Source organism: Miscanthus floridulus, chromosome 7 (genome assembly GCF_019320115.1).
Source record: "Miscanthus floridulus cultivar M001 chromosome 7, ASM1932011v1, whole genome shotgun sequence".
NCBI lineage: Eukaryota > Viridiplantae > Streptophyta > Magnoliopsida > Poales > Poaceae > Miscanthus > Miscanthus floridulus.
The window spans coordinates 111643187-111670329 of NC_089586.1; the positions used below are offsets into that span (position 1 = coordinate 111643187).

At 45.1% G+C, this 27143-nt stretch overlaps 3 protein-coding genes across 3 annotated transcripts; 2 read left to right on the forward strand and 1 right to left on the reverse strand.

Annotated features, from left to right (window-relative positions):
* The first annotated feature begins 8036 nt into the window (after positions 1-8036).
* Positions 8037-9023, forward strand: LOC136464277 (uncharacterized). Its single transcript, XM_066463244.1, has one exon. The coding sequence runs from the start codon at positions 8136-8138 to the stop codon at positions 8808-8810; it is 675 nt and encodes a 224-aa protein (XP_066319341.1). The 5' UTR covers positions 8037-8135; the 3' UTR covers positions 8811-9023.
* Positions 9024-14348: 5325 nt separating this feature from the next.
* LOC136466069 (uncharacterized) lies at positions 14349-14777 on the forward strand. Its single transcript, XM_066464561.1, has one exon. The coding sequence runs from the start codon at positions 14349-14351 to the stop codon at positions 14775-14777; it is 429 nt and encodes a 142-aa protein (XP_066320658.1).
* Positions 14778-19329: 4552 nt separating this feature from the next.
* Positions 19330-24785, reverse strand: LOC136464278 (E3 ubiquitin-protein ligase makorin-like). Its single transcript, XM_066463245.1, has 6 exons — positions 24414-24785; positions 23281-23368; positions 21308-22098; positions 21049-21118; positions 20138-20226; positions 19330-20048 (listed from the first exon to the last, which is right to left on the reverse strand). The coding sequence occupies exons 1-6, from the start codon at positions 24422-24424 to the stop codon at positions 20015-20017; spliced, it is 1083 nt and encodes a 360-aa protein (XP_066319342.1). The 5' UTR covers positions 24425-24785; the 3' UTR covers positions 19330-20014.
* Between the last annotated feature and the right edge of the window lie 2358 nt (positions 24786-27143).

Here is a 27143-nt window from a genome sequence, read left to right on the forward strand (position 1 = left end):
GGGCGAGCGGGTCATGCAGGCGACGCTCGGCCGGTGGGCGTGGGGGAGTGGGCGACAGTGGCGTGGGGAGGCGGGCGGGCATGGGGGAGCTGGCCATCGGTGTGACAAAACCATCCAAAATAGCACGCTTTCAGAGGCGCTCGTCTTCCACCAGACACTAAGCACCCCGAAAGTAAGCTACGTTGGACGGTTCCATAGAGCAAACCCCAAGGGAGAACTCGAAGAATCCACGTTTCTCCTCTAGGATCCAATAATGAGAACGAGTTTATAATACTTAGCCCATTTCATACAATAAGAGTTCTTAGAAATATATTATTACAATACCAAGTTCAGAGTGTAGAATTTAAACAGCGGAATTAAAATAAATATCTAATGATAAGATACAAGGATCCATCTATGCTCACCAGAAGAATCCTCCACACAACAGTCTTAGCTCAAGCTGCACGTGCAACAGGGATAAATAAACCCTGAGTACACAATGTACTCGCAAGACTTACCCGACTGGTGGAAATAATTTCCCGACTTCAAGGATATGATAAGTTTTATGGTTTGCTGGGTTTTCTTTTTGTGAAAAGCCTACTAGTAGTGCATCCTTATGTATGTTTCTTATTAGTAGTCATGATTAGTTCATTATCTAACCATTCTATGTGAGCACCTGCTCTACTTTCAAGCAAGAATTAGGCAATCTGGTCTATTTTTCCATCTTTCATCTTCTAGTTCTTACTACGGTGCTAGATCATAGATAAGTTGTACTGTATTACGTGCTGATTCGCGAATCAATGTAGCCCAACTAGGTACCCCAAAACACACGCCCTACTTGTACCCTAGGCACAAGCAGGACCAACCCACCACTCTCCTATCAAGGGGTCCAGGTCCCCGTCCAAACTTGGACTCCAAGCCCCCACACCTATGTCCTAAACTCAGTGTGGTACTTAGACCTCCACCATCCCTGCCTCCAATCAGTCGGTCCAAAAAGAGCCAAAACCCATGACAAGAGAGCAATGAGCCTTCCCTGCTCCCATAAACAAGTATGTGCTCAAAATAATAAGTCTGTGACCTGACTAGAATCCAATGCAACGGTCGGTACTTAACCGACATGGATAGAGAAAATAGAGTAACCAAGCTATGCCCCGTTGGCCGCAGGACACAACCTCTTACACCCACCAATACCCGTACCATATCCCTGCCCGGTCGCCATTTCCTTTCACCATTTTATCATGAGAGTGATAATAACAATCACCTATTGTGAGTAACGGTATGTTACTCACGCTACCGAAAAACCTAAGCATAGCAGCTACTCGAACTAAGCTAGTAGGACTCATTGGTAGGTATCTATGCATGTACTTTCAATAATAAGCCTGTAACGTAAATGCACATCACATATATATTTCCAGTGATTATTCAAAATAAGGGTTATGCACCAGGGGTTGCCTTGGGTAGGTGGGGTGTCAGCTCAATCAGTCAGTGGCGGCTCTAGGACCTCCTCCTAAATAAGGATCTCCTCCTCATACTCCTCGATCACCTCCTCAAAGTCGTGACATCTGATGGTCACGATCTCCGCCAACTCGTTCTCTACATGCATGCGATGATGATGCAACACTTAGTATTTTAGCAACACCAGCTCCTAAAATAAGAATATACATGGTAAACTACTAAGCTAGCTCTAATGACTGAGATACTAAGCTAACTATCACCTTCATCAAATAAAGTTTTGGGTTCAACTAGCAAACACCTAGCTTTACAATTGAAGGATATATCTTTATTTCTACTAATTATTTAATATATATTTGAAAAAAGGAGCATTTAACTACCCTTATGTTTAGTTTATTCTAAAGCTACAAAAATTACAGTAAACACATAATAATACCATGATGCTGCTATAAAAATTTTAGGGTTTTTGCTATCACCATTCTACCACAAAAATTCCTACAATAATTAATCTAATAATATTAAGCACTCTCAAATGATTTAATAGATCCTGATATCGACAAGTATATATATGAACTAAATACACTAGCAGATAGAGCATAATTTTAGGAACCTAACAAAATTGGTTTCATAATTTTTGGATACCTACATGATTTTATATTAATTACCAAAGTTTAACTCAGAAATACAAATAAAAAGCTATTTCTATTTTTCACAAAAAGCTAGACTGATTTTGGCCCAATGCGGCCCACACACGCGCAGCGCGCGCGAGCGCACGACGGCCCACGGTGCTGCCCACGCGGCATCGGCCCACGCATGCGAGGCGACCCACGGCGAGGAAGCCTACGCGCGCTGGCACATTAGCAAAGACGCCCTAGACTATGAGCAAAATAACCCGCAGTCCACGTTACTATTTCTATAGTCAGCGACATTGCAACAGAACCCTCGAATCTTCTTCTCTTTACAATGACAAGGCCCTCGACCATTCCTGCGTGCGTCGGCACGGCGAGCGATGGCACTGGCACTTACGCCGCCCACACTAGACCCACACTGACCTATCTACGAGGCCAACGCTCACCTAGGGTTCGACACGAGACGATGGGCGGCAGTTGCATGAGTCGGGACGCCGTAGAAGGACCTCTCCATGATGGCAGGCACCCTGCGGCAATGGCGATGGTGTTTTGGTGAGCCATGGCAATAACAAGGCGGTAGGGATAGCGGGTGAGCAACGACAACTCACCAGTGACCCTATCGAGAAGCCGGCTCAGCCGGAGACGACCCGAGCGAGGCTGGCCACATGCGCGCGATGAGGTGAATGGTGGACCGCAATGGCATGGCTGCATCGACGATGAGGCAGTGGCACTAGAGCTTCGACTAGCATGCACATGACAAAGAGGGATCCATGACGAGCTAGTGGTGTAGAGGAATTGGCGTAGGGTGAAGTGGTGCAGACTGGCCACAACACGGGTGACGACGGGCCTTAACGACACAACGACGACAAAGCTCCAAAATTGGAGCTTGGCGTGATGCGTGCCAAGGCAGGGTGGGGTCAGCTGGAGAGGAGACATGAAGGCGGAGACGTGAGCATGAAAAATTGATGTGAGGTGCTCGCTCTCTGGCTCACCGTGATGCGACCCGACGATGGCGGAAAATAGAGGAAGAGAGAGACAATGCGCGATAGTGGGTTCGGCTCGTCCACGCCTTGGCGGGATGCGGTCGACCGGAGTTAAGGCGGCATCTGCGCACCCGCTACATGACACTGTAGCCAAACCATGTGCCCGTGTAGAGGTAGGTAGGGGCACGGTAGGCGCGGCCGCAGCGCCATTAAGGTGGGACAACGACGCGGGGCAGCTCACGTGCGAACAAGGACAAGGCAAGCGACAGCAGTACAACATCGTAGTGACGTCGGTAGCGGCAGCGTCGCGACACGAGGCGGGTCAGTAGTGTGGATGCGATGGCGATTTGATGGCACCGGTAGCGGCTTCGTCGCGGCACGTGCGGGGCAGTCGACGGCAGCAGTGGCGGGGCCAGCGGTAGCCGAGACCTGGCCAGGCCAAAGGCGGCCACAGCTGGTCGCACGTGGTAGTGCGCGCATGCACACGCGTGACCAACGCGGCGACGCCGAGCGCTCGAGCGTAGTGATCGTGGTCACGTGGCCAACCAGCCCAAAACTGTGACACACACGAATTTTAAAGCGCTCAACACGACGAAACGGTTACTCCTAAACCTAAACCGTCTTTACCATGCGCAAGATGACACATGAGACTACCAAATCGAGCTATAACACTATACCACTCTTTAACCCAATCTCTCATAATAAATTGCTAAATATAGCAGTGTCTAACTGTTGGCAGACTAAAAAATTTCTAAGTTTTTGAGCTAAATTTGATTTCCATTTGCAATTTCTAAGCTAGTGGAAATATTAGCTAGTAATATCATTTCTCGACCGCACGTATTTCATTGTCATCTACAAAGTTTGTACTTCAAACTTCATTTAAGTACCACATACATGTTCTATAGTATTTTTACTTAATAAAAAATAGTTTTAAACCCTAAGTGATATAACATGACTATTGAATCAACTTTCGTTTCACATTTTAATTGATCGTTTTGAGTTATAGAAATTGATCTACATACTATATTACATGCATTAACACATAAACATGATGCTCATGACATGTTTTAGTAGATGATTTACGGTGTAACACCGAGGGTGTTACAGTGAGGGCTCGCTGTGGGTAGGGGGCTCACCGTGGGTGCGACCTTCCGCTCGCTCAGCGTCGGAGAAGAACGAGCGTACCCACGCTCAATCCGTTTTGCGTGCCTTTGTTCCATCCTAGCGGCTGCTCGGTCAAAGAAAAAGATAAGGGACAGGTGTAGAAGAGGAATAAAAGGATCCCAAAGGCATCGGATGGCATTCTAGCGGGTGGATCACGTTCCATAATAGCAAGCTGGCGAAGCCCCATTGCGAAATGACGTATCACGGAAACCCAACTCCCATCTCCTACAACTAAAAAGAATAAAAGTAAGATAATTTTTTGGTGTGACTTTTTTTGGGGTCGCTCCTCCCTTCCGGCCCTGCGATACCCCACGCGATAGAAAAAAGAAACTGCCATCCATGCGATCTCTGCCCGCTTTGAAGGAAACAAATCGATCGCCTGAGACCACATGCATGGAAGAAAACAATAATCATGCATGGAAGGAAACAATCATACCGTGCCCCTCTCTCGCTCGGTCAGATATCTTTCATCTCCACATAAACTAAATCGTTGATCGACGCCAGGCCAACATCGACGCACCCCTCCTGTCCTTCCCGTGGTGCGCTCTCGCAAATCCACGCCACCCCACAGAAGACGCTGGACACCACAATGCCCTGTTGTTGCTGCACGCCAGGCACTCGTCGGTCGGACGCCACGACGCCAATTCGGCCCTCAGACGCCGCTGGAACGCCCCCTCCTCGTCCGACAGCCATGCCGTCAACGCCGACCGCCGTCGAACAACTGTGAAGAGGCCCTCAATGATGCCGTGCTAACAAAAGGCGACTGCAACTGCTTTATCAGGTGTGGTTTATGATTTTATCTTATTCTGGATTATAACTTTTTTTCTTCAATTTTCTTACTCAGTCAATGATTTCATGATAATCATGAGAAACACTACTATAAGATGATCGCTGCATATTTGAGATTATGCAAATTTTATTTAATCATGTTCCTGTGTGAACGAGGTGCTATTGGAACATGCTCATATGACTGCATCCTACCTCTCCCTATCCTCACCGTTGCTATTAAGATCTCCGGCGCCGTCCTCCTCTGCGATGCCCTCTCCACCGGGGCGAGGTCCATAGGATCCAGTGGCAACAAGGTTGAGGGAGTCACGTGGTAGCGAGATCCATCAGCAAGCATCCTGGTTCTGGTGTATTATTTGATTTATTTCTTGATACACTGCTATGAGGGACTACTAAGTCGTGCGTTGTTGCAGATGGCTCCTGGTGTATTCTTGTTCGATCCTGCTGGACAAGAAGGCCTGAGTGACAACAACTCAGGCGACAGAATTGGTCTGCCATCGTGGAAGTTTAGGATCGATGTCGACTTGCTTGACGTAAGTGTAGCCATCGTTGCCCTTTTGTTTCAATTCTCAGACTAATGGTTGTTTGTTAGAGTTTAGCAAATTCAGTTCAGTTGTACAATAAATTTAGTTTTTCACTATCATTAGTCATTAGATATTCATAATTCAAATCTGAATATAAATAATATTAGGAGTCTGTATACTTGAAACAGTGTGCAATTCATTTTCGTTCAGCATTGATACTCGTCAATCAAGGACTCCACAGCTGGTGGCGGTTGCGGAATAAGTGGTGGCACCAGCTCAGGTGCTCCCCGAGGATGCTAGGGTGAGCTAGATGGGCCGGAGAATCTAGATGTCAAGATGTCCACGCGCAGGGTCTCCGACAGCTAACCGTTTTTTACTAGTATTGAATTGCATAAACTGTTTTTTGCCAAGAAAATGAAGTTAAGACAATTAGTTGATTGGGATTATCATTTACTCTTTTTTTAAATAGTGGTCTTCATTTTGGAGCCCTTCATGCAGTTTAGTAATGGCTGGGGAGCTAGGTTTGCGAGAACTTACTTTTAATTGGGTTGCGAGCTAGGGATGTAGCACTTCAATGGGTGTCTTGGTTGAGTTCTACAATTGCCAAAAATTGATGGTGCTGATAAGATTGACAATCCTGTAACTCTGCAGTACCTTTCTTTTTTTAAAAAAAAGGAGGGCAAATGCTACTTATGGTCGAATCCATGTTCTTTTTGTTGTTTTGATTTGATGCCCACAGTCCACATGTTAACTTTCATATATGTTTGTAAAGAATCAAAAGGAGTTGGCCTAATGCCAATATTTTTTGTCGTCTTTTTCATTCTTTATATTTATATAAATTCTCACCAACAAATACATAGCTGGGTAATAGTCGTAATGCTGCATCCTTTAGCCAGTGTGCCCCTTGAGATCTACTTACTGCTAGCTTATGCATATTGTCTTTTATTTGCAGGGTAGAGAGCTGTATAGGAAACATTCAATTGTTATTTCCAAGCTATATCAGAGACTTTAATTCATGTCTTTTATTTGCATCGAAGAAAACTCATCCGAGGATGAGATTGTTGGCCTGACAAAAATGTTCAAAACACGATATGAATTTTTAAACAATGTCTCTGATATAGCTTCTTTCTACGACAGTGGAGTGATGTATCATATTTACCTTTTCCTTTCTATTTTTTTATAACCTGTTTGCCATTTAGGATTTAATCACCAGGTCTACTTTCCACTTTTCAGGCAGTGAAGCAATGTTTGTTGACCTTGGTCATTTTACGAGTGCATCCATCAGATGTACAGTTAGATCCACAAGATATTTAGAATACGATACGTCCATGCTAATATCCTTTACTACTTTATAGAAAGAGATTTTACTGTAATTGTAATAACATTAATCATGGTCCATAGAGATGGATGAGCCTACATTTTAAGAAGACCATATCAGCTAACTGAACTTAAGCAGTTATGGACCGTTAAATGGGCACAATAAAATTCTTCAATTTGCTTGCTAGCTGTACAAATGAACAAGTAATATTAGTTCATTTTCTTTATTTTGCCACAGCTCAACTAGATTTACGTGCTATCAGATTTCATAAGCATTGTAGAATGCATGTGTGTGTTCAGTATGATAGACTTCACTAATCTGAATTTGAATATACAATTATAGCCTTGATAGTTCTCAAGCACAAAGAGATGTACTTGAGACCCATAACAGGTACAATCTTCAGCATGTGTATTTTATCTCTTTATCATACATATGTTCTTCCTATCTGAATGATTGAGCGAAGTTCCTATTAGGTGAAGAATCTGGTTGTGTTAGTCCTATTGAATCTGAGAAGTTCCTGAGAATCCTAGCATGAAAGGGGCTATAACTGAGGAAGGAAATCCATGTCTCACTACAGAGCAAGAAGTGTAGGGCCGCCGTCGCTATCGGCGCGGTCCTAACTCATGCGCGAAGCTAGGGTGTCGACACTGCGGCAGCCCGTAGTTAGGTGAGGTGTGGCCCACGCAGCGGGCGGAGAAGGCGGCATGCGGCGCACATGGTTGAGGCACGGCGGCTGGCGGCCCTAGCTGATGTGCTACGGAGGTGATGAAGATGGCGACACGCGCGCGGCAGAGCTGACCCGCAACACAATGACCTGAGGCAATGCGAACGCCAACAGCTCCCATGTCATGCGGAAAGGTCTATACAGTTTGTGAGTCTGCGACGCCGTGTTGTGCGTGACTGTTAATTTTATGAATTTTGCTTTTGCGTATTTAATTTTATAGTATTACTATTTTATCATGTGATCGGTATGTTCTTGATAAAAAAAAATTTAATTGTCCCGTAACGATGCACGCATACGGAGAGGTCTATTTTCAAGAAGCTCGCGAGCGTGAGTGTTGTGCGGACGGCACGTACTCCGTCCGCCGTTTCCATAGTAGCGGTTTCCTTGTGATGCCGCGTGTGCTAGCAAAACATACTCCGAGTTCAAGGAATTTACGCATACGAGGGGAGCAAACGTAGTCCAAGTTTACGCCTTGACTCCTTGGGAAACGGGAGAAAATACTTCTCAGAAATCCGATTCAGGCGAGCAGACGGCAGCGCCCACCGCGACAGCGCGACCTTTCCTCGTCAGGCTCCGATGGCGCTCTCGCACCTCTCCCGCCGCCTCCTGAGCCCAACGGCTGCCGCCGCTGCCGCGCACCTCCCCATCCCTAAGACATTCGCCCATGGCCGCGACCCCTTCATCCTCCTGAATCCCGGCCGCCGCTTCTTCTCCGCGTCCTCAAACCCCAACCCGAACCCCAACCCCTCCTCCTCCACGCCATCAGAGCGCAGCCAGGGCGCCCCATCCGCGCCCGTGTCGCCGGATGAGATGCGGCACCAGGAGATCGAGGGCCCCACGGTGGAGCGCGACACGTCGCCGCTGGCCGACGAGACGCGGCGGGAGCTCGACGCGCTCCGCCGCACCGTGCAGCGCCTCAGCGGCTCGCTCGCGCTCCTCGGAGGGGCACACCTCGCCGCCGGCGCGTGGATCGCGTACGGTGCCCCTCCGGTCGGTGTCGGTTCCGCCGCGGCGGTGCAGGGCGTGGCGGCGTTCGCGTTCCCCTTCGCGGTCGCCCTGGTGCTGCACCGCGCCATCAAGCCCATCGCCTTCTTCCAAAAGATGGAGGCAAACGCGAGGCTGCAGGTGCTCACTCTGTGCCTCCAGGCTACGAAGAACGTTAACCTCATGCTGCTCCGGACGCGGGTGATGGCCATCGCTTGCGCTCTTGGGGTGTCTGTCGCATCAGTTGCTGCGGTGTTGATGCGATGATTTTAAGTTCATTCAGATCTCTGCGGGAAGGATAGTTAGTTTTCAGTATCTAAGGAATAAAAATGCGCTGGTAATATTCAAGTTGACTAGGAACTATGACATTTTGGTGCTTTTGGATGTTTGTATCGGGCTTAGTTTTGGTGACTGTACACGAGAGAGAAGATTACAATGTGATTGCTTGAGATATTTCTATTCCAATGATATTACTCTTCAGACTTCAGCTTATCGAACCAATTGGTAAAATTTAGCATCTTAATAACTTGGCTACAACCACAGTTCTTTATTGCTGCTTTCCTCTTGCCACTGAACTGTGTTTTGGATTCATTGTGATTTGGCAAGGTTGTTTTTTGAAACAAGATTTGGCAAGGTTGTGTTATCACCTTACACTAGAAGAATACCGTGGCTGATTCAGTTGTTACTGAGATCAGAATGAACTGTGTTTTGATACCTTTGTGATTGGCACTTGGCAGTCTAGTTATATGCTCAGTTCAGAACTCCAATGTGATCAGATGTTTTCTTCAGGGTTGGCTTATGTAAAGTGGACTGAATAGTTTCTTACAATATGTCGAATAGAGTAAATTGGAAATAACAGTATCCCAAATATGATAATGGCAGCCAACTAGAGAACGACCTGCGCTTTATTGCGAGGTTTACCTTGATTGAAATGATTTGAAAAAATGGTTTTAATAATCTTTCAATAGTATAACCAAACAGTACTCATGCTTTCCTTTGAGACAATTGTCTAATTGTCTAGTTAGACATCTATAATTTACTATATTTTTAGCAACGAGGTCGTTGCGTGTTGTCCTCAACCAGTATTATAAATTGTTGTGGCCTTGTGGGATCTCTTTTCCCTCTTTAATCCTGACTTACTTTTGCAAGATTTAGAAGGAGAGGGCATGTATGGTCCTGATATGATAATCTAACATCTTGTAAAAACATTTTGATGATGTGGAGTATCACAAATTCTTCTGCAATCAGATTTAGTATCAATTTTAAACCAGAAATTGATTTGGATATCTGAAGACTCATATCTCTATCAAAAGCTAGACCTTTTGTTGGTAGTACGGTATTCTTCCACTTGCTGTATCCTCTGTTTGAATTCACCTTTGTATTTATCTATGTTCAGAAGTAGTGAAGTACTATGTTTCTATCGTGCCTTGGTTATTCTTTGTCCGAAATTCGCAGATAAGATTTGCTTGTATCCTGTTTGAACGTGTTATTTGTTTGTCTTTTGTTGAATATAAGTGAGTTTTCTTAAAATTTAGACAAGTTAACTCCAAATTGATGTATTATTGATCTGATATCCTATACCTACTGCATGACTCTCTTATAGCAATTAGTGATTAGTGAATCATTTGATAGACAAGTTAACTCCAAATTGATGTATTATTGATCAGATATCCTATAGTTTTAGCTTACCTACTGCATGACTCTCTTATAGAAATTAGTGATTTGTTAATCATTTGATGAATCTAACCGCCAAAGGGCCTCTAGTCCAATTGGTTAGAGGGTCCCGGCGGCACTCCTCAGGTCCTGGGTTCGCCTCCCGTGGGAGCGAATTTCAGGCTGGGGTTAAAAAAATCCCCTCGTATGTCCCACGACAAAGCACAGGTCTAAGGACCGGCCCATTCTCACAGGGCGACGGTGCCGCTGTGTAAGGGTGGGGCAGGCCCGTTCTCACAGGGCGACGGTGCCGCTGTGTAAGGGTGGGGCAGGGGTTCGGGGGTTTTCTGGGCCTGCGTGAGAAGGTCTTCTTCTTAATGCAATGCCTGGGGGTGGTCATACCCTCGCAGGTCCAGTTTTTTTGATGAATCTAACCAAATAATCCCTTTGTGATATTATATGTTTATGAAGTGATTATAGGTGAATTCTTGTCTAACTGCACCCTGTACAGTAGACAGTTCAATTTGTTCCTCTGCAAGTGTGCTAACAAAATTCGGATAGTTTTTTTTTAACTAAGTTCCTTGTTAACATGGTTGTAGGGATAACAACATGAATGGATTGTCTATTATTTTTACTGTACTGGTCTCTTATGATATTACCATGAACTAAGCAGTTGGATATTTTTCCTAATTGCTTTTGAAAATTGCTGAGCTGTATAATTTGGTTTTTTACTATTTACCGTTTTCTGATGGATACATCGTGGTCATGCTTTATGTTGTTTATACTTTATATATAAGTGACACTATGATAGTATAACACTAGTGGGCCATGAAAAGCTGTGCTCTTGATCTTTTATTAATTCTTTAACACAGGGATCCGTCGCTTCCTGTTGTCTCCGAAGAGCAATATTTCATTTTAAGATCCCCAATTGTCATGTCCCCTTTTACTGGTCTCTGGTGCCTGATTGCCTGAGAAGGGTGGGATATAGAAAGAACCCTGTGGTTCTATGAAAGGCCATTACAGATGTCCATGGTTTCTAGAAAGCAATCCTGATTACCAGAGTACATTGCACTGTGACCTTGTACTGCCTTGAAATATAATGGATTTTCAGTTTTCCTAAGTCAAACCATTCTAAGTTTAACAAAGTTTGTAGACAAAAGTAATAACATGTACCATATCAAAGAGGGATATTATGAAAATACATTTCATAATATATCTAACAGTGCTCATTTGATATCGTAAATATGATTGTTCTTTACTATAAACTTTTTCAAACTTAGAATTGTTTGACTTAGGACAACTGAAAATCCACTATTTTTCATGACAAGAGAGAATAAGCTTGCAGCTTAGGTCAAAGAAAAATGTTTTGTACAGGATATGCACTAGACATTCTCAGTAGCTATGTAGCCCTTGTGTGTCTTCTGAAGTACACTGTTTAATAGCTTGTCTTGATGCTTTTGGATAGTGCAGATTCACCGGCAGCATTGCCATCACCAATAGATAGGCATTAGCTGCTAGATAAATTAGCCCTCATCTCAGAAACTGCATAATAGTTGCCAATTATTGGTGCTCTTTTTCTCCGTTATAAATAGGTACCTGCAATGGAAGGATCACACATATCACTCTCAATCACCTTCAGATTCCACTAAGTTTCAGGTCTCTTTTCACTCAAGGAAGGATGCAATCCTGAACCATCAGCAGTTCGGCACTGCATGTCAGCATGTGGTTCTTCAACCCTTGTTTGGTGCTGCTATCCTCCTTGATCATCAGATCAAAGCTTATGCAAACATTGCTTATGTTCTTTTTCCTGCACCAGGATGCGGAAATCCTTATGTTATTGATGTAACATTCTTGACCTTGCAAGGCCAAGGTGTACTTGCTGCAAGCTTGAGAGGTGTGGCGGCTGGTCCCTTAAAGTGACTCCTTTTTTTTGTTCAGTGTCGGCCCTTCTCAGCTTAATGTCTGTTCAATATGCAGACTACAGTATATTATCTTTCGCATGTATAGATTGATCTTTTCCTTCGGGTGTTGGGTGGATGTGTTTTGTGCCTTTCCAGCTGGTAAATCTAGCATGGATGCCTGAAATAACATGTAATTTACTTCTGAAAGAAGTTGGTGCTACTATTCTACATTGTTGCTGTGTCAATCTTTCTCTGAAGTGAAACTTAGAAATCACTTGACGCCATTGCCCGCACATGCTACTTCCACTAATGTTCAGAAACATCACACAAAGTTCAGTGTTGCTGGCCACTTGGGGATGCAAGTTTGCAGCCTTTCTGGAGGTTTTTTTTTTTGACCTTTCGGAGCGTGCAAGTTGCAAAGTAAGATGGCCTGGAATGTCGATGCTGTAGTGAGATACTTATCTGCTTGTCTTTGGCGATAGATCTATATTCGTTTCCAATTCTTTTTGCAGTCGATGGATCTAAGTTGCTTTGCTCCTCCATTTTTTTCCTCGTATTTGCGTAAGATATGTACACAGTTCTCAGGAAGTTACTTCCTTGAAGTTTTCATATGATTTCTGAATGTTAAAGCAGTTTTCTACTCCATGAGAGCTGGGCCTGCTGGGGCCATTTGGGTCCTCGCCTAACATTTACTATATACTGTAATTCTGGAGACAACCATCATGTTGCATTTTTTAGTTTCGCAACTGCGACTCTGCGAGCTGATTGCAGCAATCAGAAATTGCAGTGCGGTTCTGTTCGGGATTTCGGATGAGTAAAATGAGAGAAGTTCGATTAACCCTGGACCTCCAGGGCCAACAGTATGCCAGTATCAGCTTGCAAGTTCATTCATTCCTTTATCGGGAACGATAGGACGAGGGCGTCCGTCCCGCTCGGACACCGTGTGCCTCGATCTACGGACAAGCTGGCCCACTAAACTTCACGTTCGTCCCCTTTCGTTGCTTGCTTCGCGCTGCTCCTGCTTCTTCTCCGCCGGCTGTGCCGCTCCTGCCGCTCATCTCGCGCTGCTCCTGCTCGTCCGCCACCCGCCCCGCTGCTTTTGCCACTGCTCCTGTTCCTGCCCCGCGCGCCCGTCTCGTTGCTCCTGCCATTGCTCCGCCGCCCGCACCCGCTGTGCGCGGAAGTCCTCCGGCCTGCTACCGCTGCGGTGCTCCGATGCAGGCGGCAGAGGCTGCACCGAGATACGATATATATTGCAAGCTTAAATTTCAAATGTTTTAAGGTATGTTGTAAATATTTCATATGAATATTGCAAAAGTAGATTGGGATGTTGCATATATTGCAATGGTTGTACATGTATGTTGCAGGATTCTGACTCCAAATGTTTTTATACATATGTTGCAAGTGTTTTATCTGGATGTTGTATATGTTTTGCAATAGTTTTTAAATATTTTTGTAAGTATTTCAGATGCATATTTTAAACATTTTATTTGTATTTTTTTTATATTACCAGTATTACATCTGAATGTTTTTGAAAGTAGATCCGGTGCACGTAGAATACGCGTGGGAAGCTGGAGGGCACGCGAGCAGTGGCGCGGGCCCCACGTGGCCACGAGCAACATCCGTCCAGTGCGGGCCCATGCACGGATGCGGGAGCGTTCGTTCGGAGATGCGGGCGCTAGCACCCTTCCATTATTACTCTGTAGTGTGTACTGACGTCTCACGTTGAGTCATTTTAATTACAAAGATGATTGCCCATTCCTTCTTTGACCAGAATGTTGTTCTAGTTTATCGTTTGCTCCTATATTTCTCTGAACTTTGCCGGTGCGGTAATTCTTTTTGCCTTAACACCAGTAAAAAAAACTGAAAAAAGAAGAGGGGTTAAAAAGCAGAGCATTGGTAGCATCATACACGGGTCACAGCCTCACATGCCCAGCGCCCCAGCACATCCTGAACCACGAACAAAGCGCCATGAACCGAAAACCTCATCACCATGCGGGCAACGTTCATCCAAGGCACATATACACGCGATGGTTAAATCGAGAATTGTTGAATTGATCCAAACAAATGGCAAGCAATGGTACAAGTGTCGATCCCTCTCTCAAGGGAGAACAAATAACAAGGCACCAAATCAAGCTGGTGCATCAGCGACATCAATCAATTCGTTAACTTAAGGAGAAGAGAGGAACAAAGAAAAGAAGACAAAGGCGTGTCGTCGTCGTGTCGAATCAGAACACGCCCACGCATCGGAATGCGCGCGCGTGTTGGGATCAGCGCAGCCATGTCTCCCCTTCGTCTCTTCCTCCTCCTCCTCCTCCGGGCGCGGCCGGCCGGCTCACTGAATGTAGTAGGCGAAGAAGGAGGCCACGGCGGCCCCGAGGGCTGCGCCGACGGCGGGTGCGACGGCGGAGGAGCCGCTGGTGGGGGCCGGAGCCGGAGCCTCCGCGGCGAGCGCCACGGTGGCCGAGGCGGCGACGAGGACGGCGCAGGCGATCTTCTTCATCTCCATCCCTGGATGCGGCGGCGGCTTAGCAACCGTAGAGACGGCGCGGCGGAGGGGCGGAACGGAGGCGAGGAAGAAGGCGGCGAGCGAGCTGGCTGCTTCTCGGCTGCTGGCTGGCTCTGTGCTCCCGTCGCTTTGCCTGGGGATGGAGGCCACGGCGGGGCCGGGGATTTATAGCGAGTCGGTGGCCGCCATGTGGCGGCGCCTGCTACGTGCCTGCATGTGCATGCGAAGCGGTCCAGCGAGTGGCCGGGCGGTCATCTCGCGGGGAAGACACGAACGGGTCGTGTAGCGTGTGGTTTGCGTCTCACCATTTGAACGAGTCCCTCGGTCTCGGCAGGCGCGCGCGCACGTTTGTTCGCGTGTTCTTGCTGCGTGTTAGCCCTGAAACAATTTGGGCTCATTTTGTCAAACTGTTTGTCACGTGTCACTCTCACCTCCAAACAACAATGCTGTGTGTGTTCATCGTCTTGGTCTCCGTCGCCAGCGAAACAGCGCGGTAACTTGCATTCCTGTGCTGTTGGCCTGTTGCAGTGCGCCACGGTTGTTCAGAAGGTTCAGAAGACCATCTAGTTTTCAGTCTTCACCGAGAGGGGAAGAAGTCAAGAAGATGAATGATCGTGCGAAAACTAATAAGCAATGATAATCTCCAAAATTTTAGCGATTAGTCTATGGAAGCAACAACAACAAAGTCGTCCGCCAGCTCCTCGATGAAAAAGAAAGCTGCGCTGTTCAGACTTTCAGAAATAAAATGCAGGCTGCCGACCGGACGTTTAAAATTCCCCTGGTCCATTTCGTGAGCTCCGCTTTACATTTGTAATCGTGTAGATTATGTGGTACAACATGTGTTAAGCTGGCAAGAAAAGCGATCGACAACCTACTTCAACTAGCAAGGCGACGATGACAGGGAGGAAACTTATACCAGCAGTTTGGTTCGTTGTGGCATGCAGAGACACAACGCATAAAGCTGAGGCAATGCTCAATCTGAGCCCTCATGGCGCCGCTCGTATCATCGAGCCGCTCGGCACCGGTGTCGTCTGTCTCTGTCATGGGACCCATGGGCCATGGCGGGGCGCACCGGCTCGTCAAGCAACCATAATGGTTATGTTTCTTGCCTTATGAGTTGTACTATTCCAACGAATAAATCGTGTTTTTCTCTCTCAATAAATCAGCGAACAATATTTTTAGCCATTATTTTTTAGCAAAGCGAACAGGCGAGTGTTCCACGGCGGTGGGCCCGGCACCACGTTCTCGCCAATGATTTCGCGGTTTTGGTATAAGGTCAACACACGTGGTAGAGGAGGAGAAGGCATCTGAAAGTTCTGCACCCGATTGGTTTTTGTCGACTTGTTCTACTTCTTCAATCAAATTCATTTTGGAGAACGAGGCTCCGTATGATTGGCTGCCGTTGTAAATATCTTATATCTTACTAACTGGCAGCCCAGGCTCCGTATTCACTTATTCCATCAACACTAGAATGAAAAGTGTGGATCGGCCTTGTTTGGATGGGTTAGGACTAACAATTAGTCCTATTAACTTTTAGGTGTGGACTAACAAACTAACAACTGGTTCATAGTTAGTGGATCCTGTTTGTTTGAATGTTTAGGGACTAAAAAATAGTCAACTAAAAATCCCACATCAACTGTTCATATCATTCGTGTGGTTGGGCTGCTACCTCATAAGATTCCTAAATCATCACCTGTCCAGCATGAAAGAGAATACACAAGCACTCAAGCAGAATATTTGGTATGAACTCCAAGCATTAGGTAGCCACCTAACGACGCTACGGGCGATCAATTGTTAACCTGGAATCCTGTTATTATGGAAGATGAATTCTCTAATCGCCGAGCTCAACCGCAAAGGAACTGTTGCGGCAACTGACAAGGTCCCTGTGTTCTACGGTCCTAATGCCACTCCAGCAAGGCAGCAAACAGCACGATTCAGCTCTTGTTTGATCGACTGCAATCCACGGTTATAGTGATGGAAGAACGGAGTACTACTGGGTGCGACAGAACATGTTCAGAGGCCCTTGCATTGTGACATCGATCCGAACTCTGAATCTGAGCTCTGAACCGATCGGGTTCAGAAAAAAAAAAACCATCATTTCAGCGCTCCGGCGACCGGGACATGACACCTCCGCGCGCGCTGGGAGATTCATGCATCCACCGCACCGACTATACCGAGGGGAGCCGTAGAGGAATGGGAAAGAATGCCGCCGGTGTTTCGCTGGCTCGCCACTGGCATGCATGTCGACTGTTGAGGCGGACGGCTTCTCTGCCTGCAGCTGAGGCCTCCCTTTCGTTCCATCCTCTCCGCTACCGCGCGCAACGCAGACGGCGCCGATCTGACTGACACGCACACGCACACGCTCTCGCCTCGATCCATCGCCGCCACAAGCCCACAGTGATGCGGCTGGCCGGCTGGCCGCTGGCCTTTGTTCATACAGAACACCGGAGTGCCGGACACGCACGCCCTTACGTTCTGGAACACCGTGATCAGCTCCGGCGTGTGGTGGTCGGGAGAGAAGCTCAGTACGCATGTATCCCTGGAAGCCGGCGTAGGCGCAGAAAATGCATAATACATTTCCTCGGAAATTCTGCCAGATCGACCTTAAACTGTTCTTCAGGTGCGCCTAGAAGGTTCCCATTTGGCCAATTCTCCGACCGGCTAGCTTGGTTGAAGCTGCAAACTAGGCAAACGTGAGTTGATTTGGTTGATCTCCGATCCCTCGATCGGTCCCTGTCGATGAACATATACCACATACTCCGTATATACCTGCCATCTTCCAGGGCACGCCCGGCGGATACCGCGCTTGCAACCGAAGCGTTGGTGTTGGTGAAGTAACCGTGAAGACTTTGGAACGGAGCCTACGGTACGTGGCCCTGTTGCTGCCCGTAGTCGGCCTCTCGTACGTCACCCTACACCGCATGTGCGCTGGCTTTACTGCGTCCGGCCGGCCCTGGGCTGGGCAGGTGTACGCACGCACGCGCGCACGTACCGGAGTGTACGCGTACGGCAGCTGCCATTGACCCCTGAGCAACGTAGGCAATACGCTACGTGATCGGTATACTAGTCGGCAAGAAGGAAAAATCAACACGAGCGTCCATGCTTATCATTTATCAAGGGAAAAAAAATGAACGCTCATGGCGAGTAATAATGCTTAGAGAGGGCACGGTCAATAGTTTAGCTGGTTATACGCTAGTGTTATATCACTTATTATAATAGTTATATTATTACAAATACAGAGAGTCTATCTCACCAAGTTTCTTGAAACCAATGTCTCGTTAAGGCTTAAGCTACGAGTTTACAGGCTGCTTTGTTTTCTCTTTTCACCCTGTTCTCTGATGCTAAAATTTTGTTTATGCTGATGCTTATGTTGAAATATTACGAGAGGAGAACGTTGTTCCATAGCTGAAAAGTAACTCTGAATAAGCTCAAGCGAACAGAGCTTTTATCTCATGCGTTTCAGCATAAATCTGATGTGATAACTTGTGCAGCCAGCTTATATCACCTTTAACCTTACTAATCTTGCTTTAATTTTACTCGTCGCCAGTTACGGGTGTGCTGAGGGTGACGTGACGTACGCGATGGCGTACATGTACCGCATTCGTGACGTTGCATACCATGTCGATCGGTCGCGTAGCCGGTGTGTCGGCGGTGGCGTCGTGCGGCGGACGCGTCGCGGTTGCGCGCGCGCCAATCAACGCCGGTTGGGCCGTGGGCGTCACCCAGACCCGAGGTCGTCTGGTGCGGTGTGGTGGGATCGATGGAATCGCGTTCGCGCGCCGAGACCCAGACGGCCAGACCCCCCCCCCCCCCCCCCCCCCCCCCCCCCCGCCCCCCCCCTCGCGCCGCGCCACCACGTGTCGCGCCTCGGCACCCCACGCGTCGCACGCGAGCGCCCGGTGCCCGCGCGGCCGCGACCGTGACCCGCGAACATCACGCCACCTCGTTATATACCCCGGGGCGCCTGCCCATGCCGCTCCCGTCTCACCACACTGCCCCCTCCTCTCCTCTGCCTCGCTTAGCTTAGCCGCCGCTGCTACGCGCTCTTGCCGTCCTCGTTCCCGCCTCGCTCTGCTCGTGATGGCGTCCCGCGCTGCAGTGCTGCTCGTGGCCGTGGTGGCCGTGCTGTTCGCCGCGTCGGCGTCGGCGCAGGAGATTGACCTGGGCGTGCCGCCCGCGCCGGCGCCCGTCACGGGCGCGGCAGCGGGGACCGCGGCGTCGGCCCTGGCCGTGGCTTGCTCTGCCGTCTTCTCCATCCTCGTCGCGGGTGGCCTCATGCAGTAGGCGCTTGCCGTGGACGCGGTAGTTCGCTGCTTATTCGGGGTCGGAGTTGGACCCTGTTCGATCGTCTTCGTCTTAGCTAGTAGGTGTACTAGAAGTAGCAGTGATGGGGTGTGTGATTGTGTCCCTGTGCCCCGGGTGGGCGTTGTGATCTGTGCTATTGCTCATTCTTTTGTACCATACTGCATTGTTTGTTGTATACCTTGTGTTGAGGCGTCTCTTCTATGAATAAAGACGATGGATCGATCTCGTTCGTCATTAGGCTTGCTGGTCTCCATGTTCTGTCCATTTGCGTTCTAAATCTTCCTAGCATTATTCGCAAAAAAAAAAAAAAAAGAACTTCCTAGCATTTGTAGACAAATACCGTGTACTTTGTGTTTACGCGCCTTGCATACAGTTTTGGATTTTGGAGAATAGGTAACTACGGCCAGCAAGAGATCGTTCTGCAGTCATACGACCCAAAAGGATCTACTCTTAACCGTCCCGTCGAAACATCTAACATTCCATCAACAAAGCTGATGAGAGGTGTATGTATATTGTCCTCTCAATCGCAATGAAGGAGATGAAACGGGGCGACGGTCTAATGTTCTCTACAGGTGCGTTGGTGACCAAAAGAGAGGACGACGAAATATTTATATCGTGGTAAAGAATACCCATAGGCGGGTTTAACTGAACTTAGTTCCACGCGCTATAGCAGGCCAGCAGCTCTGCAGAACGAGATAACATTTCTCCAGTCTTCAATTACAGAGCATTTCGGTAAGCTTGTTTGAAATTTCCGGAAGCAAGCTCAATTTTTTTTAACGACTGGGCTGGAAAAACGAAATGCTAGAGATGCTGCAGCCAACGAGGATCACCAGAGTGTAGTGAGTATAATTTAGTTTGGTCACAACCACCAATCAACTACCAACCCGGACAGGAAATGCTAGCTTCCAAGTGGCACGATTTGGACTGCTTCCTTCTGGATGACTTGAACATTCAGCAAAAACATAAATTTCAGAAATGACTGCCCTCTTTTCAGGATGTTTTTTTTATAATATTCATTACAAAGCCAAATCCAGGATTGCCTGTCTGGTCAACGAACTCCAATGAACTCAGCATGTTTGCTCAACGATACGTTTGGGTTTTCCCTAGACATGCACCCGAGTCAGTAAGTACGACAACCTGGGAAATAAACAGGAGGTTCATATCAGCAAGCGAGGCAAAAGCTTCAAATTTTGTAAAGGAAGCTTGGTAGGATATAGAATACCCACCTCATAAGTCTGGCAATCGCCGCACTTGCATCGTCGGCGTCACGATGATTCAATAAAGCGTCTTCCAAACGGCCATCATCGTAGGCATGCTGAAAACGATGCAATTACAGGTGTGAAAACAATAGATCATAACACCACGGGAAACTGACAATACGGGCTACTACAAAAGGAAACGCATATTACTCTATGATATGAAGTATTATAATCGAGGACTTGAGCCCTCGTGGAGGAAAAGCCAGACGACCATCAAACGAGACACTGTAAATCCTCTTACAAGTTCTAAAGGGCCATGTCCTGTACTTGCATTTTACTCAAAAAGGAAATCTCCAAATATCATAATTAACAGGCAGATGTTTTCAATAGATAAATTGGTACTTGTATGTACTAAGAAATGGACAAATGGTAGCAATTCACTGTGCAAATTTCCGGACAAGGGCTAGACTCTCTTTAACCTTTGATCTATGGATCCAAAATTTATCGTAAATGCTCCTGCTAGTTTAATTTTTTTCTCCTTTCTTTCTTTGTTCCTTAAGTTGTAATCGGACTGGCTTCCCTTTTCTGTTTTATTTTTAATAAATAGCCTGTAGGGGCCAAAAGCCCCTCCAGTTTCATAAAAAAAAAATCACTGTGCGAATGGGGACGTGCTTTTGAAGGACCACAGTGCAGCTTAAACCTACTATTGAATTCGAGCAATGATAGCAATCAGCTTGAAATTGCAAGCTGCTATATAAAGGTTCCAGTTTCAAATTACAAAGATGTACTAGGAACAAGACTTGCATTGTCAGATTGAAAATATCTCCTATGATAAGCTAATTATGTTCCACTCAAGAATGAAGATAAACAATACATGCTTTGAAGCATGTAATAAAACAAATAGGCATTTAAATGACCAAAAAAACTGTATTATGTACCTTGTAAAAACAGCTGCTTCCAAAGGGACAAGTGCCCTTTCCGAAGTCAAAGTGCTTACAATCAATAGACCTGCATAACATATACAACTAGTGAATTAAGTTCTGCTTTGGCAGAAAATACAACAGAAGTTTTATCTATGCATCCCTAATAAGCAAATTAAACAGTACAGATGAATTGCTGTTATTAGTCTGGGCAGCTTGAAAATCACATAAACGATGTGCCTAAGGATAAAGCAAATTTTCAAATCAAGTATCTTACCTGAGCTTAGCCTTGTAACTTTCAACAATTTCTTGTTTTTCTTCCTTTGAGGAGTACCACGTAATGCTAGGAACTACATAGTATGACAATTTGCGGCATATTGGACAAGCCCTGAGTGTAGAGTTGACATCCATGCCAGACGTAGGAGAGGTGCTACGCCAATTCCTAATGCATGAGATGCAGAAGGAATGGTCACAGTCAGATAGCAGCCCAAACCTCCTTTCTGCTGCCGTAGGTTTTGAAAGCACACGGTCCAAGCACACACCACATTCTATGTCTTCACTTTTTCTCATGGCCTCAAGAAGTCTGTTGTTTTTCTTGCATAGCTTGACATGTACCCCCCTTTCGTCAGGTTGATTAGGATTCAGGCACTGTCTTTCACAGAATGCACATAGATCTCCATGCATCTGAGAACAGTCTTTCCCATAAGGACAAGTGCCAGCAGCAGCAGAAGAGCAATTTGACAGATGAGCAGGATGTTGTGATGTTTGATTTTGCACAGCTTGGTACGATGGCCAGCTTGTGGTATCATCTGGAGTGTCATGGTCATGATAATCAACTGCCCATGCAGGTTGATGTGCAGAAAGTGTTGTTGTTGACTTGCATATCTGCTGCGTTTGGTCACACAAATCCGTTTGGCATTCGCTGCAATGAGGATCTCGCTGAGAAGAATTGGAGGATGCACGTGCTGCAGTGGTTGCTGGTTGGGGGCAGTTACGATGAACTTCAACATGTTCATTTCTGCAACGGTTACCAAAGGAGCACGCCCCTTTCTGGTAGAACGTGCAAACCTGTAGGTGAGAGCATTACTGTAAGAAATACAGGAATACTGTTACTGGATCATGCAAATGTAAATGGGAGATGCTACGGTACATTCTTTACTTCCTAGGAGGTAATATTTCAAACAAATCTGAGCCATTGATTTCTTAATTTTTTTGAATTAATTAATTGATTAATTAATATGAGAAAAGAAAAATATATATTCTCAAATCCCCCTTATCACGGCATGCATAAGTGGATGTGCAGCTATAAAATCTCCCCTCATCACGGCATGCACAAGTGGACGTGAAGCCATTGATTTCTCAAAGTCTCCCAACTCTATTAATTATGTATAATACAACTATCACTCCGATGGTACGATGCATATGAATCTGTATTTTAAAAAAAAAAAAAATTGTTCATTATACATACAGTGTGATGCTAATGTACATGTTTTTTCTTTAAAAGTGATCAAAAACTTTTATGTGCTGTTACGTGAAGTCACATTAAAATTGTACACCGATCACGTTATATAATCAATTAAAAAAACTCTTATATGTGCTGTCACGTATGTAGATTAAAAAAAAAACTCGACCTGCGGGGGGTTATGACGGCCCCCGGGTTTTCCTTTTAAGAAGAAGATCTTCTCACACAGATCGAGAAAACCCCCGAACCCCCGTCCACATCCTGACGCAGCGGTATCCTTGGCCAGTGAGATGGCGTCTGCCGGACCTGGGCCGTGCGGTCACGTATGTAGATTTAGGAACAAGAACTTATACAAGCATAAAAAAATGATCATGGTCATGTACGCACATGGATTTGGATACGAGACATTTACGGTCACGTACACGTGATTTGAGAATGAAATTACATGCACGAAATAATGCTCACGGCAGCTATGGCTAATTAAATTATTCCATGTCTAAAGTTACAAAATAAAAAAATTACTATATCTAATAGATCACACATGCATCAATTAGATCTAGAAAATAAAATTTGTATCTAAAACTTTCCTTATGTATTCTATTTTACCAAATTTAAAATCAAATAAATATATATTTCATCTGTTACCTCCTAAGAAGTAATAGATGATTCTAACCGTCCGATCTAACTAAATGAACGGCTCATAGTCATTAGAGGGTACCACAGCAAAGCCCAATGTAAATTGGATAGTGCAGGGAAACTGGTCTGGAGTTAGAAGTACGTAGGTTTACATTATCTGGTTGATCATTGCAGTCATGGGAGAATTCACAGTAATCTCCTTTGAAGCAAGCTCCATGCAAGAAGAATTTGCAAGGGACCCTGGTGAGAAAAAGAAAGAGGCAACATAAGGGAACACTCTAAATTGTTATAAGTTCTACATGGACACAACCATTAACATTTCATTTGCTATGCCAACGGATACAATCCTCAATAAGAGACAGCTAAAGTCAGTATAGATATACAAGGATCCCAGGATTAGTTACCCTAGCTTTTGGGGGCTTGAAATAAACATTCCATCCCCAGAAATGTGTTTCTGATGTGTCACAGAACTGACAACATGACAAACATAGTTCCATTCTCTTCCTAGTACTTCATTTCACTTCAAAGTGTTCTACTCGCCATCTCACCACCATATAAACCATAAATTGTGATGTCATTGGCAAACATTTCCACTCATCCTATTTTTTCATTAAAGCCTTAAAGGTGTACCAAACTACCAATACAGTCTTTAATTCAGAGTTTACCTCAGCAGTCCTGTTATTCTAAAATCTACACCTCAACCTACACTTCGGAATAAGCTTGGGCCTTTTTTTTGGGTAAAAATAATGGACCCCCCCCCCCAGGCCCACACAGAGAGGATATATTGCATCCAGCAATTGTCGAGGACATTTCTGTGCCACTCGTACTAGTCCCGTGATTCACAACGTATCCAGATGATTTGAATCCGTGATGTAGTTCATAATGACCTCCAACTGACCACCACACGTGATCTAATTTTTGCACAAGGGCAACCAAACGAATTCGAATGACAAAGAGAGGTCAATTTAGTCGCCTCGATGGTTCCATACCATACGTCCTAAATCCGAAATTGCAACCTTCATAAAGCCAATGATATCTTATTTTTACCAGAAAATATCAAATACCAAACAGTATGCCGCCCAAATCTAGACCTCCACACTAACAGTCAGCTCCATTGCAGGATGACCGCACTGCGATGGTATACAAATGCTGAAATACAAGCTAAATCCAAACTGAAATTACCACAGCAACACGAACGCGATCCACCTCTAAGCTCAAAAGCATCCCATCCAGTTCGAAATCGCTAGAATTGCAGTTCTGCTGAGGCAGCCGAAAGTATTATTACCTCCTCGACATGCTCGACGAGGCGGATCGAGCTGCACCGTCGACGACTTCGGGGACACCAAGGCGACGCGAGGCACCCGTCTTCGCCGCCGTGGTGACGCCCGCCGAACGCCTAGGGTTTGGTCGGTCGGTGCAGCGCGCAGCTTCGTCCAGGTCCGTTTCGTCCTCCTCGCTCTTCCGCAGGTCAGCTTTGTGGTGGGCACCGAAGCGGGGAATCGGTTTTCCTAAAAACGGGGCGGATGCGGAATGACTTTTCGGCCCCCAGCGACGTGGCGAAGCGAGCGGTGAGGTTTCGGGCAGAAGCGTGAATTGGGCGCGGGGAAGGGAGGGGAGCCTGGAACTATGTTGCCGCCGGATTGCGTGGGCAACCGCCTCTGCTTTGCTTGCGCCCGCCTTGCGGACGTAAATGGCGAACAGGAGTTCGCTGGCGGAGCACGTGGAGAAGGAGAACGTTAATCCGTATTTTTCAGTTTTTTTTTCGGTTGGAACTATATTTTTCTCTCGCTACAAATTAGCCGGAACAATATTTCGACTTGTTTTTTTAGCGAAGCGAACAGACAGTGCCGGTCCTGAGATTTTTAGGGCCTAGAGCAAAACTAAATCTCAGGGCCCTTTAGTATAAACATCAAAATAATATATTAATATTACTAAACACATGTATAAACAGAATATTACCTATAAACAGTTAAAAAGAGTATCAAATGCAATATTCATATCAAATAAATTATAATATTAAATTACTTTAAAATTTTCTTCAATGTCTTCTACATGGTTGATTATCTACATTAATAGCAATTATATCTAATTCGTATGGATTTCTTGATGTGCTTATATGACTTTTAAAGAATTTATCATTTGATACTCTCTATGACTGCAACAATTCATCGACTTGTTTTCTCTTTATTTTCTCACTGCCGAAATTTGGTATGAATAAACTAATTGCAATTGGAAGAAAAGAAACGATGCTGTAATTTTAAAGAGAGAAATGAAACGATTACTAATGCAATTGGAAAGGCACAAGCTCTCAGTTTATACCTGCAGTCTTCTTCCTCGTTGAGGGGCCGTTTGCCGGGCCCAAATGCCCAATTGACAATGAATTATAACTAATAACTACTCCATCCGTTCATAAATGTCTGTCGTTTTTGTTTTCCGAGAAACAACTTTTACTAATTGTATATTAAAAAATATTAATATTTATAGTACATAATTAGTATCATTGGATATATATTTGAATCTAGTTTTTTAATAAATTTATTTGGAGATACAAATATTGCACGTATTTTTATAAATCGAGTTAAACTTATTGGCACGTAAATCGTGGCGATACACATTTACGGACAGAGGGAGTAGTAGCTAGCTTCCTAGGTGCTACAATAAATATATACTAGTAACTAATAATACATACATATACATACTATATACCAAGTATATTGCTACCTACATCACTACATGTACTAGTATCAGAGGCCCCTTGGTTCCAGGGGGCCTAGAGCGGCTGCCCCACTCACCCCCCTCCAGGGCAGGGCCTGCGAACAGAGCCTAAGTATGGCTGTGTTTCTTCGCCAAACTTTGCTAGCAAAATAAATCTGGTAGCCCAAGAGCATAAAGCAATGCAAGAAATGGTATTTGGTATTTTAGTTTGCTTTTACTGTGTATGTGTCATGTATTGTTGTATAAATCTTGTTTGGTTGGCAATATAGTTTTAGTAGAACCACATCATCTTTGTTAGGGTCACTTTTAGCTGCATCAGTGCCTACCTCTCACCACCTATCTATTTATATCAGTATTTCATCAAATAGATAGCGCTCACCACCGACCATCACTATCGGTTTGTGTCACCACGTGGTAGAGATGGGCTCCTCGCCACCTTCGGCTCACCATATGAACCGGTAATGAAGACAATTTTCACTGCCATATGCTAGCAAAATATTAATAATTTTTTCAAACAAAGTTGTATGAAGATAAATTTTATATATAAGTTGTAGATCTCAATGAGATATACATTTATAGTTCATGATTTTTTCATTTGAAATTATTTATGGTCCCAGAATCATGTTTAAAGTTCTCATATTTTGAACCTCAGATGGAAAAATGACTAGAAGCAAAGTTGTACATTTTGATGAAATCTACAACTTTGTAGTTGATAACTTTTCATTGTATATCATGTCTCAAATTTCTATTTGAAATTCTAACATTTTGAAATTCAAAATTTCCAAACGACTTTCGATGGAGAAACGTTAAAAACCAAACTTATAGATCTTGATGAGATATACAACTTTATAGTCAACAACTTTTTTATTAGAAATCATTTATGGTCTCGAAATTCTATTTAAAGTTCTAACATTTTGAAATTCAAAAAATTTAAATGACCTCGGATGGCGAAACAACCAAAACCAAAGTTGATCTCGATAAAATATATAACTTTGTAGTTAACAATGTTTTCATTAGAAAAGTCATTTAGGGTCCAAATATTTATTTCAAAATATAGAAAAGTGAATACGAGGAAAATGGATATGCCTTTTAGAGGAACTACGAACAAGACCACAAGCCTCAGGTTTGAAACCCGCTGTCGCGCAGTGCGTGTATTTTCGCGTGTCTTGTAGCTTGCGATGGCTGGCTAGTGGGAGCATCTCGGGATTAAAAGAATTTTTTTGCTACTTTTTTGCCCAAATTTAGCATCATCACAGATAATTTATGTTTGAGATCCAAAATCTGCAGTGATAGCTGATAG

Coding starts and splice junctions, on each gene's coding strand:
- LOC136464278 (XM_066463245.1), bottom strand. Junction 20,227..21,048: donor GAAGCAGCTGTTTTTACAAG/GTACATAATACA, acceptor CATCGTTTTCAG/CATGCCTACGATGATGGCCG. Junction 20,049..20,137: donor GCGATTGCCAGACTTATGAG/GTGGGTATTCTA, acceptor TTTATTTCCCAG/GTTGTCGTACTTACTGACTC.
- LOC136464277 (XM_066463244.1), top strand. CDS start 8,136: ATGGCGCTCTCGCACCTCTCCCGCCGCCTCCTGAGCCCAACGGCTGCC.
- LOC136466069 (XM_066464561.1), top strand. CDS start 14,349: ATGCGCGCGCGTGTTGGGATCAGCGCAGCCATGTCTCCCCTTCGTCTC.